This window comes from Pyricularia grisea, chromosome VI, assembly GCF_004355905.1.
Source record: "Pyricularia grisea strain NI907 chromosome VI, whole genome shotgun sequence".
In the NCBI taxonomy this organism is placed as follows: domain Eukaryota; kingdom Fungi; phylum Ascomycota; class Sordariomycetes; order Magnaporthales; family Pyriculariaceae; genus Pyricularia; species Pyricularia grisea.
In genome coordinates this window covers 380,923-398,326 of record NC_044974.1, presented here as the reverse complement: position 1 = coordinate 398,326, position 17,404 = coordinate 380,923, and the positions used below count along the sequence as shown (strand labels likewise).

The window sequence follows — 17,404 nt, the reverse complement described above, 5'->3', positions numbered from 1 at the left end:
TGAGCTTCATTCGGCCCTGGAGATGGTGGGAAAACTGGTTCGGAGCGGAGCTCGGTTGCTGAGAAGTAGAAGCTGAGAGGATCGTTTGATGGGGGCCTGGTTCCGTTAATGCCCGGAAACATTACCAGAAAAAAAAAACGAATAGCTTCTGGTTGAATTTTTTTTCTTGCTCTGCTTGGCTGATTTGCCTCGCCTGCACACTACCTACCTTGCTACCCACTGGGTTGAGATTTTCGGTTACATTTTGCATGTGGTTCCTCAGGTCCCCGCTCTCTTTATTTGTGGTGGTCATACTTGGTGTGCATAACCAGGTTAGCAATGTAGCTGTATATATGTATGCCGTGGTCCTGTCGATCTGTTCCGTTCAAGTCTGACTTCTTTGCTTCTTTCTTTTTCCCATCGTCTCCAAGTAGTCGGTGATTCGTCCGTCCTTGCAGGATATTGTATATATACTCCTTGTCCCCCTGCCCAACCCATAACGCAAGACGGGTTCGATTCGAGTCAAATCGAATCAAAAGGCTTGCTGTCATGGCCCCAATTACTATCCCCCCTGCGGCACCACCGTCGGGCATGCCAATCGCAGACACCACTGCGGCTCAACAAGGCGTCGCCCATACCGTCGGCAAGGAGACTGTCAACGCCGACGATATCGAGAGAAACGCCGGCAGCGAGATCAATGCCGAAGAAGACCAGAAGAACGAGTCTGATGGAAGCTCCGAGTTCAAGCAGGAGGGTGTGGCAAGGGCCGAGGCCATCACCAAGGTCTGGACCACCAAGACGCTCTGGATAACCTTTGGCCTGTAAGTTCAAAAGTTTACATAGACCATCTGGCAAACCGACTTATGCAGGTCGAGTATAGTCATGCTGACATGTGAATTGCATGCCAACAGTCTTTATGTTGTCTCCTTGGTCGACTCGATGTTATCTAACGTCGAGGGTAACCTCTCGCCGTACGTCACCTCAGCATTCGGCCGACACGGACTGATTTCTACAACATCAATCGTCTCAACTATCCTCGGCGGCGTCATCACTCTCACAATCGCCAAGATGATCAACATCTGGGGTCGCATGGAGGGTCTGGCGGGTATGGTCTTCCTCATCACCATCGGTATGATCATGAAGGCTGTGTGTCAGAACGTCGAAACATATGCCGCCGCACAGGTCATGTACTGGGTTGGTCACATCGGACTGCTGCTCATCATCAACGTGACCGTGGCCGACATGACAACTCTCAGGAACAGGATGATCATCTTCGGCTTCAACACCTCGCCCTTGATCATCAGCTATTTCACCGGACCTATAGTAGCCGACCGCTTCCTCAAGGAGGTGAACTTCCGCTGGGCCTTTGGAGCCTTTGCCATCATCATGATCGGTACCACCGCTCCCATAATCGGCGTCTTCCTCTTGAACGAGCGCAAGGCAAAAACGGTCGGGCTGGTGCGGGAAAAGTCGGGCCGCACCTTTACCGAGTCGGTCAAGTACTACGTTGTTGAGCTGGATGTCGTTGGTCTGTTCCTCATCACCGTCGGTGCCTCCTTGCTTCTGCTTCCTTTCTCGCTCGTCAACTACGTCCAGGGTGGCTGGGCCAACGGTGGACTCATCTCCATGTTCGTCCTGGGCCCTGTCCTGTTGGCCGTCTTCTTCGTCTGGGAGAAGAAGTACGCGCCTGTCCAGTTCTTCCCCTGGATATACCTGACCAACAAGACCATCCTGGGAGCCTGCTTCACCTACGGTCTGATGTTCGCCAGCATCTTCTGCTGGGACACGTACTACTACTCGTACCTGCAGGTGGCACACTCGCTGTCCGTCGTCGACGCCAGCTACACCATCAACTCGCTTTCCCTGTCGTCGGCCATCCTTGGCGTCTTCATCGGCTTCCTCATCCGCGCGACCGGCAAGGTCAAGTGGGTTGCCATGGCCGGCGTCCCCTTCATGATCCTGGGCACCGCGCTCCTGGTCCGGTTCCGGACGCCCGACACCTCCATCGCCGTCCTGATCGTGCTGCAGGTGCTGGTGGGTTTGGCCTCGGGCGTGTTTGCGCTCTGCAGTCAGATGGCGGTCATGGCGACGGTCAAGCACAACGAGGTGGCGCCCGGACTTGCGCTCCACGGCCTCTTTGGCTCCGTCGGTGCCGCCATCGGCCAGGCCATCGCCGGCGGCATCTGGAACAACCTGCTGCCCTACAAGCTGATGGAGCTGCTGCCCGAGGATGCCAAGGCGGAAGCCTGGACCATCTTTGGCGACATTACAGTCCAGCAGGCCGCCACGGGTGCCGTCAGGGACGCCATCAACGCCGCCTACGGTGACATGCAGCACATGATGGTCATTGCCGGTTGCTGCTTCACCCCCTTTGTCATTGTCGCCGTTTGGTTCTGGGATGACATTGACGTTAGGAAGATTGATGCCGAGAGGGGACAAAAGGGCAACGTGTTTTGAAAGAGAGAAAAGTGTGACAGGGGAATGGGGGAAAAAAAAATATTTGTAGCTCATGTCGCATTCTGGTGGGATTGCGCCGATTCAGGTGTCGTCCGCATCAGGTTTTGTTCCTTATACCCGTATCCTGGAGAGGATGTTATTTCAATATCATAATCGAACGTTTTGGGAAGTTTGAATGATACCCTTGATCAATAACATGCATTATATTGTTTGTTACTCTCAAGTATTTCATGACAGCTTCGAAGATCAACGTTAATCACAGGTTGTCGGTAGGTTCGTACTCAAGGTATCTCTACCAGATGTTTCCCAAGTCGGGGTTTCCCCGATGAACGCAGCTACCGCGTAATGTCCAGGGGGGCCCACAGAGAACAGTCTTTGAGTAACCCGTCAATCTGCCGTATCCGAGCAAGTGGGGACAACAACACCAAAAGTGCAAGTATTTTGGCTTCAACTCCGTACCTTCAACCTCATATATTTCCTTTAATGCAACAAATAATTTATATCGGAAAACCAAAACTCATTTTCCCAAGACCTGTTTCTCTCCTATACTTCTGTTCTATTCTTACTCTTGATATTTAAGGTGGCGTCCTGCTTAAACACTTTGGTGTTTCGGTTTTTCTGTCCCCCACCTTTGTGATTACAGGGTAAATTCAAGTACTCTTAATATAGTCTGGTTTCGGGAAGGATGTGAGGTACGAAACGGGGCTTCACAATTCATGTGTGTTTACAGGGTAAGTTCAAGTACCTATCCACATCTGTGCACATTGATTCAGGGGCAGTAGTGTAGCGAAAATCGACCGATTCGCCCGTCCCTCTTGATGATACTTTATTTCTAGAACTAGACTATTTCTAGCATGAGTGAGACGTTTCTGCCGCCGCCACAGTGTGTCAAGTCAACGACAAGCATTTACAAAATTACTTAAAAGGCCACGGCAGTCCTTAGGGAGAGTTACAAAGTATTTCACACAATCATCTGTACCCCATGTTCTCTTTCGGTTGTGATCATGGAAGAGATGAACCCTTAGGTACGAACTTTGCATTCACAACATCCAGTTCACTTTAAAACATCTAAACCTCGCAAGTCGAGGGTTGTGACAAAACAGACGACGAGAAAAGCAAATAGAAAGAAAGAAAAAAAAGCGATAGAAAAGAAATGGCACCAATTCCAAAATTCCGAGACGAAAGCTCAGGGCGCAACCCCAAAGACTCAACCGAATCGCTGATGAGCCACCAGGAGGATGAGGAGGAACAACACTGGCATGACAACGAAAGTCGTCGTCGTCGCCGCTCGCGCGTGCAACGAATCTCGGATGCGGTGGGCCCCTGGCGTTGGCTGATTGACGGCATTTTATTCTTTGCAATCATCGGCCTGCTGCTCGAGAGGAGATCAAGCATCGCACGAAGCGGGTACTGCGAGTTCGAGAGCACCGGAGACATCACCGGGTTTGCGCCCAAGATCTCGCAGCAGATCAAGAAATTCGTGCCCGACTTTAGCTACTTCCCCGATAACGCGAGCGAGTTCTCCTCGCCGGCCACGAAGCAGAAATGGTTGGATTTGGTGCCGACAGGACTGGGCTACGTCAAGATTGACCACCCGGAGAGGCACAACAACCTTCCTCACAGGCTGGTTGGGTTTAAAAACACAACGGTGTTTACGACATCTGTGACGCATCAGTTGCACTGCCTGGTGGGTTTTATCTTCTCCACTCTTTTGCTTTCCCAGATCGAAGCGAGGCGTAGAATAAAATACCTAGATTGATCACAACTGACTCGAAACCCAAAACAGCACGCAATTGCATCAACATACACGAACATGGTTACCAACAATACTGGTTCCAACTCTAAAATGGATGACATGGCGCCCTGGCATGTGAATCACTGCTTTGAATACCTCCGTCAAACCATTATGTGCTGCGGCGACACGGCACTCGAGGGTGAGCAGACTACGTTTCCGGGTTCTGAGGAGGGCAGCGACGGCTGGGATGCCACGCACGTCTGCAAGAACTATGATCAAATCCATTCGTATCTAGAGTCGAACAGGGCGTTGAATGATGTTTGGATTTGATGGAATTGAAATTTTATGGCATAGCATTGGAGTTTTTACTGGGTATAGTTTTGTGAGGATTACTCGTATTATCCTCGAGCAAGCGATGAAATCGCATATATACTGCCTCTGTTTTTTTTTTTTTCATATCCGTCTTGTGCGCAGTCTTTTCACTCCAAGTCCTCCAGCGGTACAAGAGTTATTGATTGCTCTTGTAGTCGCCAATATTGGCACTTCCACTCATCAACCGGCCAAATTCCAGAGACGGCCTCAATATGGCATTCCCAAAGGCAGACGCACCCTAAAGGCCAGAATATGAGTATCGACGGAGATCTTCCTTGGGTCTTGATATGTGACTAAGCCGCCTTTGACAAAGCCTGTTATTTCACAATGGGTCAGCCATCAGAACGAAAAAGCAGCGCAGCCATAAACACAACAAGCGCGAACAAGGATCGACGACGACGACGACGACAAGACTCACCGTTCTGCGTCGCATAGTCGTTATCCGACGCCGCAAACAGGAACCACTCCCTCGGCGTCCCCGTGTTGGCGAGCGTGATGCCTTCCCACTTCTCGCTCATCAGGTCGGCGTCGTCCTCGCCGGAGCTGTGCAGGCCGTACTCGTACAGGTCAATGCCGTCGTTGATGTCGAGGAACCCGCAGTGCAGCGCCGGCTTGATCCTCGCCCACGCGTTGGGTGCTCCGTCCTCGGGGTCCAACGTCTTCTCGTACCGCGCGTCCTTGGACCCCAGCACGTTCTCCGCCGTCCGCAGGTCGACCACGTCCACCTGCCGGTACGTGCTGTGCGCGCCCAAGGCGCCCCCGCGTCCCTGGCCCATCGACCGCGCCAGCACCAGCACCTGCCACCTCGACAGCCAGATCATGTCCGTGTACGTCGGCAGCGTCTCGACCTTTTCCGACTTGCTCCACCGCGGCATCGGCACCAGGTACTCGGCCTCGAGGGTGTGGGCGAGCTCGCCGCCGGGCTTGGCCACGCGCTTGTAGTACAGCAGGCGTGCGGTGCGGTACTGGTCGGGCTGGTACATGCCCTCCTGCATCAGCGGCGCCTGCATCAGGGCAAACATCTCGCCGCCCGAGGGGCTGACGGCCAGCGCCTCGAAGCCGCGGTTGTTGGGCCTGCCCGACGCCGGCTCAGACGTGATGGGCCACCGGCCCGGGTCGCCGATGCGCGGGTCGTCGGATGAGAAGCTCGGCTCCATTTGCGTGGCGTTGGACCCGCGGTACGGCAGGAACGCTCCCGGTGGCGCCGTGGCGGATATCATCCTCCCGGACATGGAAAAGGTGTAGATCATGGGCCCGTACTCGTCCCCGATGGTCAGGAGGCCTGCGGCCTCGTCCACGTGCAGCGACTCCGGGTCGATGGCGACGCGCGTCGTGATTTGGTTCTGGTCCCCGCCGCCCCAGCCGTCGCCGAGGTACGTGGCGGAGGGGAGAAGGGGGAAGTGGGGGAATTCGATACCGCCGAAGTCGTCCGGGTCTAAGCCCGTGGTCGGGTTTCCCTCGGGATCCCGGAGGAGGATGGTGTCGAGGTATGCAAGCGTGATCCTCTCTCGCGGAACTGGGTGGCTAGGGGCCAAGGTAAGGCTGAAGCGGTGGACGCGCGGCTGGTAGTTGACGGTGCCCTCGTTGTTCCAGCCGCGGTCGCTGAGGCCCCATAGTATGCCGGTGTAGGGGGTGTTGTTGGTGTCGTTCCAAGCCGGCCTCGCCCAGTTGGTGATCTGGATGGCCGAGCCTATGCTGGCAGTGTCGAAGTACTTGTCGCGAAAGTCGGCAGGCAGAGAGCCGAACCCGGCGATGTGCCGCTCGTGAGAATAGCGAATTATACCTTCGCTCCGGCCGCAGGTTTTCTCAATTGTCTCGGCGGTGGCCAGCCAGGCACCGCCCAGAAATATGGAAAAGCTCACTAAAGATCTCATGTTGTGAGGTCTTAGATGTGTCTTGCAAAATGTTACCAACGCGAAAACAAACCCATGAGTTTGGGATGTGTCAACCAAGAGGACAAGTAAAGTAGTGCCGAATTTGTCTAGGTTTGACCAAGGGCTCCATTTGTTACCAAGTGGCAATTTGCCGTTTATTTATTTTATTTTATTTCCTTTTGCTCGGCTCCCGCAGCAGTTACTCGTGATCACCAGCCCCTTTCAACCTCGAATACATGGATACCACAACTGTCACATGCTTAAGCCCTACCTAGGGGGCCGCAGCAACGGGAATCTTATCCAAGTTCTTGGATTCAACTGTCCACCCTGCAGCCACCGCTCCATCTCCCTTGAAGAAGTTAGCCGCGGTCGCATTACCCTTGAGCACCCAGTCTAGCCATTTGACGGCGGCGACACCAAATGTGCCCCCATAAGGCTGACGGTAGGTGCCAGTGTGTCCGAAAGGCTGGTTGCCTATCCATTTGGGCGTCCCTGCCGGCAAGTTTTTATAGTCGCACTCGCCCTGATTTATAAAATGTTAGTTTCTATTTTGCATTTCTCCAAACTCCGCTATCCGCCCCTGTGATTCCCGCATCTTCTATGCTCAAGACTCAAGTTAGGTGGCAAGAAAGGGGGCAAAAGAGGTTAGGGTATGACCTAGGGCTAGGCAGCACGCAGCACGCAGCACGCAGCAATGCAAGCCAAAAAAAGCTTACATTTGCATATGCAATATCGGTCGGGCCACCCATAAAGTAAAACACGGGCTTGGTGATATTTGCCACGGCATTCGTGTTATTCCGCAGGCCGGAGTTGAAGATGCCCAACCCCCTGATTCGAGGATCGTTTTTCTGGTCGTATGCCTCAAGGCCGCCGCAGCTCTGACCAGCCGCAACGATCCTTTTGGCATCTACTGTGGCGTACTTGCCCTTGCCGGCATGCTTGACGACCCAGTCGATACTGTGAGTCATCCATTTTGAAGTGGTTTCTCCGGTGCCGTTGGGCGCACCCGACGCGATGGCTATGTAGCCATGGGATGCGACCTCGGTCAGGAAATCTTGGAACCGGAGCCCGTTTGCTAAGCAGGCGCCGTTTCCCCAGACGACCACGGGAAGCTTGACGTCAGGGGATGGTTTAATGGGCATGTAAATTGTGTGTTTGGTAAGAGTGTGGTCGGTGGTGTAGTGCTTTAGAGTAACCACTTGAGTTAGTCTTATGTGGAAGAACAAAGTTCCGACTTGGCCGATCGTTTGTTTTGCGCTACCGCCAACAGAGTCTACCAGTGGTTTTCGAAGTTGCGCATAGTTCAGGAAGGGAAAACCTACCGCCGGGAACTTTCCGCTACCCGTACCCGTCGAAATGTTTTGGCGGGCTTCGAGAGGAAAGGCGATTATGGCCGTGGCCAGGAGGCTGGTAACGAACGTAAACTTCATCTTTGCCGTGATGTTATTCGCGATGTCGCTTTTCTTTTGGTGATATCCAAATCCAAGCAGGGCATGTTGCGACCAAACCCTCCATTTCCCACGCATAAGATACTTCGGTTTCTTTTATATTCGCTTGATCCAGAGGGATCTCCTCCGAGCCTTTGCCCCGGGTAAACTATGAGATACCATATTGACTCGAGTCTTGAACCTGACTTGGCTTGTTGTGAATGAAGTTCTATCGTGATATGGCGTAGAGTGGGGATAAAAATAACAGCACTCCTCCAAAAATGGAGAAGCCTTGAGTATAATGCAGTGCACAGCCTGGAACTAGTACCAACAGGATGGAAGTTTGCGGAGAATTGAGATCGATCACAATATTCCTTGAGCAAGAAAATCATGATGTTGGCCAACAAAACTTGTCTGATCTTCCCGCGTACCTGGCTTGGAGTAGTCTGGAATGCGCACCCTGATAAATGATCATCCCTCTGCCCCCACGTTGTAGGGAAACACTTCTTTTAAGTTGAAACAAAGCTTCCTTTTCGCTCATGCCATTGGGTTGTGAATTGCTCCTAACCCAAGGATGGTGGGGGATCTGCAAACCTGTACTGCCGAATTTCACCATGTACGCAAGCGTGAGGCACAGCGTTGGTAAAGTAGGTAGGTAGGCACCAAGCTACAGGCTGCCACTCAATCGTCTAAACTTCGGATCCAAGGGGATTGAGTATTAATGGGACCGCTTTCCCGAAGCTTACTACCATATACCAAGTTTCTTTTTCTTGCCTTCCAAAGAATATCTCTCATTTTGACGGAGCTTGTTGGTATAATCGCCGCCTGTTGGGGGCAACAACTCGTATAAGGATCATAGAAGTCTCCAGCCCCACACTCGCTAGCAGCAGGGAAACATTACAGCGCAGTAAACGACGTCATAATGACAGCTACACCGGAATTATGCAACTATCCTTTGACCGTCATACATAGGCACCAATCCCGAAGCGAATTGATAATAATGGCGTTGATGTAGCATAAACTGATATCAGATCTTTGGAGAAGACGCAGATAATCTTGTTCCCATAACCTTATTTAAACATGCTCTGTCGCCGAGCCACGACATTCCAGTTGGGGTCAATTGCTAGGAGACTACTTCACTCATCCTTGCCAACCCCTCCCATTCGCCACGGAATTATAAACCACACCCCAAAAGCACTCACATCGCAAACTCGCAAAATGACATCTTTCCACAGCAACGAAGACCTGAAGAGCAGTGTCCTATTTGACGTCTCCCACGTCACCGCCGTCGTGACGGGTGGTGGAACCGGCATCGGCTTGATGATCGCACAAGCCTTGCAGTCCAACGGCGCCAAGGTATACATCACCGGCCGACGCAAGGAGACCCTGGACAACGTGGTAAAGGAGTACTCAACCGGACCGGGCCAGATCATCGCCCTACCTGGCGACATCACCTCCAAGGACGAGTGCATGCGCCTGGCCCGTGAGGTCGGCGAAAAGGAGCCCAAAGGAATCCATCTCCTGGTCAACAACGCCGGCATCGCGCGCGACGACAACACCAAGTTTAGCAGCGCCGGCGAGCCCGACTTCACATCCGCCGACGCCGTGTCGGAGCACCTGCTCAAGTCGGACCCGGCGGCGTGGGACGAGACGTTCAAGACCAACGTCACGGCGCACTATTTCATGTCGGCGGCCTTCATCCCGCTCCTGGGCAAGGCCCGAGCCGAGACGCCGGGCTACTCGTCACAGATTGTCAACGTGTCCTCCATCAGCGGGCTGATGAAGGGCAGCTCAATGGGCCAGCCGGCGTACGCGACGTCCAAAGCCGCCGCCGTGCACCTCACGCGCGTGCTGTCCACGCTGCTGATCAAGACCAAGATCAGGGTTAACCAGGTCGCCCCGGGCATATTCCCGAGCGAAATGACGGCGGGCAAGTCGGACGAGAAGAACAAGAACCGACTGGAAGCGAGTTCGAACCCGGCCGGCCGACCGGGCAACGATCAGGACATGGCCGCTACCATCCTGTTCCTTGCTGGCAAGGGAGGAGTCTTTTACAACAACCAGATATTGCACCCCGATGGCGGGAACATGGTGGTGCAGCCCGCTGCAATTTAAACGGCTGTGGGGTTTTGTAATAGAAAGGTGGGAAAGATTTGTGTCGATAAGAACGTTATAGATATGGTTGAAGTTCTTTATCAATACAAAAAAAAATTGAATGAAGGTCGAGTCATGCTGAGCACTGTGCGTCTTCGCAAAATGCAACGAAGCCACATTTTGACACTGCGGCCCTATACTACTACGTATTTTAGAGACTGAGCTCACGGACGTGCCGATCACAAGATCCGTGCTGTTGTCACGCCATTGAAGAATCACGCCAACGGCAAAATTCTAGGCGGGACCGAAAAGCTAAGATATTCTTATTAGAGCCTCACGCACCTGACCTGCTATCGAAATTACCCGACCCTATAGTAGCAGTGTTTTTGTCTTTTTGTTTTGTTTTCCACAAAGTCAGAATGTTGGTACCGTCGGTATTCGCCGGAATTATCTACCGAGAACTTGGGTTTTCCTTAGCAGCATACGTATGCACATCTCCTTTTACTCTACGATCCTTGTAGGCGTCGGTCCGGTTTTTTTTTATTTTCTTTTTATTTTTTATCTTTTATTTCTTTATCTAATCCCGAGATGGATCTTGGGCCATTTACCAAAGTCTTGGGCCCTTGGCTGCGAGTTTTGCATGCCTGACCTCTCATCTCGGATAGTGCCCCGCGTTACGTACGAAGTAAGAGCAGACAAGTAATCCCTCTAACGAAGCACACAAAACCGTTACCACGTTCTAGGGTACAACAAATGCCTCTTTGGAGGCAGGCAGCGCCTAAACCGACGCGAAATGTCACCAAGTACGGCATCGATCACCGGCCGGCTGCAATCTGGGATTAGATATGTACCTGTGGTAGAATAACTGCCTTTCGAGGAATGAATGGAAACTGTAACAGAAAGCCAAAATAATAATATACATGCGGAGGAGCTACTCCGCAAGACCAACAACGTTACAGCGTGGCTGTCGCAATTTGCAACAGTTTTCAAAAAAAAAAGTCGCCATCCCCTTGGCAGGAAGGCATGTGTGGCATTGCCTACCACGTTGGGGCCGAGAAATAGGGGATCGTGGAGACTGAAATGACATTTCTTTTTTGTTCCAGGGTAGCAAACGCCGTCGTGCCGGGGGTTTATCAAGAGCAAGCAAGGGGGCGATTCATGTATTCTCGGGGGAGCGGGAACTCGGGGTCGAAAGGGAGCAGGTCGTCCGAAGGTGGACAGGATGACTTTTGCGGTCCAAATGCCAGGAAATCAGGAACCTTGATGTTCTGGTAGAGAGAGAGAGAAAAAAAAAAAGCGATACAGTGTGGAAGATATCCCGCGTATATCCTATTCAGCATCTATGCCTGGAGTCAAATATACGAAAATGCCTTGCTTCACAAACGTAGGTTGTGGGTAGGTTTTGTCGTCCAACAACGCCGCCGCTTTTCCAAATTGCGGTAGGCGCATTTCCCCCGCCACGTGCATCCACTTCGGCAGCAACTACAATCGGACATGAGCAAAAATGGCCGCGCCACATATTTTACGTGGTAGTATGTGGGACAAGTGTAACATGTACTCGGGTAAGTAGCAAGATAAAAAAAAAAAAAAAAAAATAACAACAAAATCGTATGCCTTTTGCTCAATTGGGTTGGTGTAGAACCACCCTATAATAAGGTTGTGGGCAAGGATAACTTGCCCTCGGTAATTCTTGTGGCCCGTTCCTTTGCGCCATTGACTTCCCGTAGCGGAGTAAATTTCAACACCCCAAAAAGACACAGACCACTTACTGTTAACCATACTACATAGTACAGTACCAAAGGCCATGAAACGTCCAGACTCCATCTAATTACACTTTCCGACTAAAGTCGACCAACTCGTTCCAGAAGCATCCTTAGATACGCCCGTACCCATGTGGGGATAAGCCTTTGATTGAAAAGCAGAAAGGAAAAAACGTGTTGAGAAAGGATCGCCCTTTCAGCGCTTATGCTTAAGATAGGTGTTGAGTTTTGATCATGGTCGGGTAAAGTCTATCTAAAAAGGCTGCCTTGCTCTTGATACCGATTCCTGCAATGATGTCACCCAGCCGATATACAGGAGAGCTTTTCGAGAATCCCATGTAATGTTTGAACTCAATGCATTTTCCGATCCATGGTTTAAACGCAGCCAACAGTATTTTCTTGGAGAGGCTATCCTGGACGCTGGCACGTCGTTCCAGTCGTTCGGGTATAATACTAGTAAATCCATGTTGTAACATCAGACCAAAGGGGAAAAAGAAGAAAAGAAAAAAAATAAATAACACAAGAAAGTAACGCTCCAGAAAGAAGGAGGCCGAATAGAAACGAATATCGCAAGCCCAAATATCAAAACAAAAGTAGTCAGATTCATATTCGTCCCATTTTGTTCCAACAAAAACCAAGTTCAACAAAAGACCCAAACATTTTTGTTTCCCAGCGTTGACACCCCACCCCCCCAACTTTGATCAACGACGCTCATACTGTATAATGGTCTCCCTGGTCTGCACGATACTTCCCGGCGCAGAACGGACATGACCCGAATCGGTCGATACAGCGAGGCCAAGGCCGGCGGAGCTGTTGGCGGACGAGGCACCCCCGTTCTCCAGGTCCGTCGTATGGACGCTGGTCTCGACGCCGTACCTGCCCGAGGACGAGATCTTGGCGTCGCCGCTCTCGTCGAGGCGGCTGAAGCCGTTCTTGCCCGTCATCGACAGCCGGCTGTTGGCGCCCGTCGAGACCTTGAGCGGGTATGAGTTGCCCGTGTTACCCTTGCTGGCGCCGGTGCGGCCGCCGCGGCGCGACGAGAACATGGCGGCGAACGACTCGCCAAAGATGGCAGGGCCGACGTGCTTGGCGAACTTGCGGAGGGTCGGGAGTGAGCCGCACATGATGAAGAGGTTGGCCTCGATGCCGCTGCAAAGGAGAGGGAAAAGGGTAAAGGTGTTAGTAGGGATTTTTCTTGGAAGAAGTAGGGAGGGGCAGTTGGTCAAGTTCAGAGCGACTACTTACACCCACATTGTTGCGTCAGCAAAAACCCAGGTGGCATCGGTCTGGCCCAGAGTTTTGATGAGGAGAAAAAGGCGAACAATCGACGTTACGAATGTTCTGTACAAAGGTTGAATGGTATCGTTAGTAAATCTTATCAGATCACAAAATATTACTCGAACGCATCCTATCAGTTCAATGTGGCCAAGGGACCGGGGAAAAAACTAACGCAGAACCAATGCTGAAAATGAACAAAAGGCCAATCTTCTGTGCCCGGGACACCTGAAGCCTCAAGACGGTCGGTAGCGGCAGCACCAGAACCATCAGGTCGGTGATTATACCCATAATGCATGTGGCGATGTAGACCTGGGTCAGGTTGACGTTGCACTCGCCCACGTTCTGGGGTATGCTCAGGTCAAAGTTCTTTTGCACGGGCCAGCACGAAAAGATGAGCGCAAACATGATGGCGGTGTTGTAAACGACGACGACGAAAATGGTAAAGTTGACGGCATGCTTGAAGCTGCGGACTGGCGATAGGCGGTGGTAGAAGATGAGCAGCGACACTTTGGCCAGGATTTGACAGGGCGCGTATAAGATGGGCGCGAGGTAGATGAGGAACAGGAACCGCTCGAAGCGTGGTACAGGCAGCTCCCAAAGGTGAATTCCGAGATTTCCTTGTGACCACTCGTACACCTCAGGGATTTGTGTTGCCAGAGAGAAGATCCAGGATCCAACTAGACAATCTTTTGTTCATGGTGGCAATCAGTAAGTAGACTTTCTTGTATGTTTTTACCAGCTTCGGCTGCGTTGAAAGTGCAGTACATTGGAGCAGACTTACAATCATCGGCATTGAACATTTTCATTAAGAAGATCTTGGTATAGAGGCGCTGAAGAAGAAACAAAAACGCCAGAAACATCCCAATGCAGTAGACCCAGTACGCCGTAGGCGTCAGAATCCTTTGTGGGTTTGCAAGATCGACAACATAGCCCTCTGGCGGCGCCATGGCCACAAGAGTACCGTTGATAGAGGCCATCGCGGGGAGACGTGAAGAAATTCGAATTAGTGTCGAACGACGGTGAAGATCTTTCCTGATCGAGCCGCAAAGATAGGACTCGGAGACTTTGATGGCGGGCGGAATGGCCCGTGGGCGGACGCTAGTTATATTCAGACTTGTCCACTTGCCGTAGTAGATAGATGATCAACGGAGCGTGTCTGTGGGTACACGGTATAGGGGGAACTCGGAAAGGGTACTTGGCAGGATCTGTACCTTGATACTTATGTTCAAAATACGTGGGTTCAGAGTCTTTTTTGGTATCTGTCTGATATACTATCTAACTGTACGTGGGAGGCAGTGGTGCCCACGCATTGAAAATATTTCGAGGTCGCATTCGTCTGTTTTCCAACCATGGATGTTCCTGATTTTGAGTTCCTTTGGCTGGACAGGGAGGGTATCCGCCTCCATGATTTTCATCCCTTCTATGTTCGCTTCTAGAGTGCCCCATATCTCATTCTCTTTATTTTTTATTCTTTTTACTCTTTTCCCATTCGCCTTCGACGGGAAGAGAGGCTCAAAAATGGAAAGAGGGGTAAGATTACAACTGTGGCACTGCAAATTTCTTAAAGGTCGCTAACGAGCATCCTTCCGGTGAATTTCCTTTAATTGGGTTGGTTCTCTGTGGTCGCATTCGGGAACACTGCCGCGCAGGACGGCGGTAGTCTGGTGTGGTTGATTGCCTACAGAAAGAAATCATACGGCAATTCAGGAGAACTACCAAGTTTTCGAAATATGCGGTACTTTTATCATCTTGGCAGTCCATCAGTACCACACCTTGCATACAGTACACCTTACCAGCGACATTATTATGCGAGAGACCCTGACGAGGTTACACTGGGCCCGTTTTCTCCTTCTCCGGGGCGGGACTTAGACGCCAGGGGCAAAGCATTTTCGTCAGCACTTAGAAATGTCAAGGATTCCACAGCATTCAGTTTCAATGTCCCCTCTCTTGCGATCCACCTGCCAACTCGGCCATGAATCGCCCAATCATGACCATGACTGACTCGGTCGACAGCACAAAATACCCTTGATACCTTCCTGGACGGTGGAAAGTTAATGTCAATAGTTTATAGGAAAACTCCGCCAACTGCTAGCTTGAACGACGTCCCTTGAAAATTCATCGACCCGCTTAATCGGGAACGCGAAGCCTTCCGTTTGTGGTCATGCAACATTGAATGCACGAAAGTCCCATCCAACCCGTCGTTGATAAATTCTCGGCAGGATGCAACTCTTACGAGACGAACTCGTTCAAGTACCGGTTCTTTGTTGGCCGTGGAAAGGAACTCCTCACTAAACCCCTCACCTTCTTTTTTTTTTCTTGTCAAGGAAACCTGAGACGAAATTCCAGCTCCTGACTGTCCACTCTTTTTACATACATATCTCTGATACCTCACGTTCGTTTTTGAGTTTCAAGCCAAGAAAATGAAACCCCAGACATTTTTTTCGCCCGCCGCTTTGGCAACACTCCTCAGCATGGCCACTTCGATCGACGCTCAGACATCTGGGGAAGCATGCGTAAGTATCAATGCTTGTCTTTTCTTGGGTTTGCCACCGGAATCCCAGTCCCCATGCCACTGCTCACTCGAATAAAATACAGTGCAAAAAATCTAACATTGTTCGTTGCTCGTATCCAGTGTGACCTCCTCAGTAAGGCCGGCCTCGGCCAGAGGCTTTTTAACAGCTCTTCTGAGATCTATGTCAGCACGGAATCGACCTACTGGTCCCTTGACAATGCCAACCAGGCTCCAAAATGCATCTTCATGCCTCAGACGACTGAGGAGGTAGCCACGGCCGTCAAGGCGCTGACTGGACCTGCGGTCAGCAGCGTTCACACCAAGAAGACTTGCAACAAGGGCTGCAAGTTTGCTGTGCGTGGCGCTGGACACATGTTCAACGCTGGAGCCAACAACATCCACGATGGCGTCACCATCGACTTTAGTAAGTTGCACCTTTAGCTGGAGGAAACAGGCGGATATATCTACCGAAACCTAGCTTAGTCACCGGGTTCATCAGCTGACCAGTCGCAATAGGCAACATGAACACTACCACATACCACGCCGACAGGTCCATCGCCTCTATTGAGCCCGGCACTCGCTGGGGCGCCGTCTACACGGAGCTCGCCAAGTACGAGACCATGGTGCTGGGTGGTCGTGCGTCCACAGTCGGTGTCTCGGGTTTGATCTTGGGCGGCGGCAACTCGTTCTACTCGTCACAGCGCGGCTTTGCCTGCGACGGCGTCGCCAACTTCGAGGTGGTCCTGGCCGACGGCAGCATCGTCAACGCCAACGCGTCCAACGAGCACGCCGACCTGTACCGCGCCCTCAAGGGCGGATCCAGCAACTTTGGCATCGTGACCCGCTTCGACCTCAACACCTTTACCGCGCCGGCCACCCTCTGGGGCGGCACCATTGGTTTTGCGGCCTCGGCCGGCGCTCAGCTCATTTCGACGCTGCAAAAGTTCGTCTCGGTCCTCGGCGACGAGGGCCACAGATCCGACTCGGCCATTATCTTCTGGACCTACACCCAAGGCGGCGGGGTGTCCGAGCCCATCATTATCAGCGCGCTGCACAACGTCGAAGGCCAGGTCGACGCCCCCGGCTTGTCCGACTTCCTCACCATCCCGGGCAACGTTAGCTTTGCCATGCGCACCGACAGCCTTGTCGGCTTCACCGACGAGCTCGAGGTGGCGCGCGGCAGCTACAACTCGTGGCGGACGCTGGCCTTCAAGAACAACGGCGAGGTCATGACGTACGCCGTCGAAACTTACAACACCATGATCAAGGAGTTCGAGGCCGAGGCACCGAACCTTGGCTTCACGGCCCAGTGCATGTTCCAGGGTCTGTCGGTCAACCAGTTCAAGCAGGCCGCGGTCCACGGAGGCAACTCCCTCGGCCTCGACGACCGCACCGAGAACCTCATCATGTTCCTTGGCATGCTGGCCTACAAGGACCCGAGCCTCGAGTCGCTGGTCAACGCCAAGATGACCGCCTGGGTCGACGAGATCAAGAAGTTTGCCGCCTCCAAGGGAGCCGACGACGAGTACCTCTTCCTGAACTATGCCGACCTCAGCCAGAGCCCACTCCGCAGCTACGGCGAGAAGAACTTGGCATTCATGAAGGGAGTTGCCGACAAGTACGACCCGCGCGGAGTGTTCCAGCTCAACGTTCCCGGTGGTTTCAAGCTTTCGAAGGCTTGAAAAGGGAATTAGACTTGCGAGTTCTTGTCTTCAATGCCTCAGGTAGCAAGCACCGAAAACAGATCAGCTGGAATGGTATCATTTCAGTGATTAGGTGGTTAGGTTGCTGCATATAGATGGGTAATGTTGAGCATGAACAAATAATTTTACATCTAATTCAGCGAAAGCATGTCCAATAGTACTTTTATGTACTCCCGTGGGATTTACTGCGTGGACGAGAGCATTTTCAGTTTT

The 17,404-nt window shown here is 52.0% G+C and overlaps 7 protein-coding genes across 7 annotated transcripts; 4 read left to right on the top strand and 3 right to left on the bottom strand.

The window, feature by feature from the left end:
- Window positions 1–318: 318 nt before the first annotated feature.
- PgNI_11239 (uncharacterized protein) lies at window positions 319–2,605 on the top strand. The gene is made up of 2 exons (XM_031131210.1): window positions 319–800; window positions 891–2,605. The coding sequence occupies exons 1-2, from the start codon at window positions 529–531 to the stop codon at window positions 2,434–2,436; spliced, it is 1,818 nt and encodes a 605-aa protein (XP_030976704.1). The 5' UTR covers window positions 319–528; the 3' UTR covers window positions 2,437–2,605.
- A 984-nt stretch (window positions 2,606–3,589) lies between these two features.
- On the top strand, window positions 3,590–4,585 carry PgNI_11238 (uncharacterized protein; the record flags this gene model as incomplete). Its single annotated transcript, XM_031131209.1, has 2 exons — window positions 3,590–4,123; window positions 4,223–4,585. The coding sequence occupies 2 exons, from the start codon at window positions 3,590–3,592 to the stop codon at window positions 4,499–4,501; spliced, it is 813 nt and encodes a 270-aa protein (XP_030976806.1). The 3' UTR covers window positions 4,502–4,585.
- Window positions 4,586–4,750: 165 nt separating this feature from the next.
- On the bottom strand, window positions 4,751–6,417 carry PgNI_11237 (uncharacterized protein; the record flags this gene model as incomplete). The annotated part of the gene is made up of 2 exons (XM_031131208.1): window positions 4,751–4,857; window positions 4,962–6,417. 2 exons carry the CDS (start codon window positions 6,415–6,417, stop codon window positions 4,751–4,753), a joined length of 1,563 nt encoding a protein of 520 aa, XP_030976718.1.
- Window positions 6,418–6,688: 271 nt separating this feature from the next.
- On the bottom strand, window positions 6,689–7,847 carry PgNI_11236 (uncharacterized protein; the record flags this gene model as incomplete). The annotated part of the gene is made up of 3 exons (XM_031131207.1): window positions 6,689–6,940; window positions 7,134–7,601; window positions 7,740–7,847. 3 exons carry the CDS (start codon window positions 7,845–7,847, stop codon window positions 6,689–6,691), a joined length of 828 nt encoding a protein of 275 aa, XP_030976807.1.
- A 1,215-nt stretch (window positions 7,848–9,062) lies between these two features.
- PgNI_11235 (uncharacterized protein) lies at window positions 9,063–9,959 on the top strand (the record flags this gene model as incomplete). The annotated part of the gene is made up of 1 exon (XM_031131206.1): window positions 9,063–9,959. One exon carries the CDS (start codon window positions 9,063–9,065, stop codon window positions 9,957–9,959), a length of 897 nt encoding a protein of 298 aa, XP_030976753.1.
- Window positions 9,960–12,399: 2,440 nt separating this feature from the next.
- On the bottom strand, window positions 12,400–13,953 carry PgNI_11234 (uncharacterized protein; the record flags this gene model as incomplete). The annotated part of the gene is made up of 4 exons (XM_031131205.1): window positions 12,400–12,847; window positions 12,944–13,039; window positions 13,149–13,662; window positions 13,758–13,953. 4 exons carry the CDS (start codon window positions 13,951–13,953, stop codon window positions 12,400–12,402), a joined length of 1,254 nt encoding a protein of 417 aa, XP_030976808.1.
- Window positions 13,954–15,396: 1,443 nt separating this feature from the next.
- PgNI_11233 (uncharacterized protein) lies at window positions 15,397–17,170 on the top strand (the record flags this gene model as incomplete). Its single annotated transcript, XM_031131204.1, has 3 exons — window positions 15,397–15,489; window positions 15,609–15,912; window positions 16,005–17,170. 3 exons carry the CDS (start codon window positions 15,397–15,399, stop codon window positions 17,168–17,170), a joined length of 1,563 nt encoding a protein of 520 aa, XP_030977006.1.
- Window positions 17,171–17,404: the final 234 nt, after the last annotated feature.

Bases quoted from the DNA above. Each gene is read 5' to 3' on its own strand.
- PgNI_11239 (XM_031131210.1), top strand. From the start codon at position 529: ATGGCCCCAATTACTATCCCCCCTGCGGCACCACCGTCGGGCATGCCA. The intron at 801-890 runs GTAAGTTCAAAA...GCATGCCAACAG, and splicing joins CTCTGGATAACCTTTGGCCT to TCTTTATGTTGTCTCCTTGG.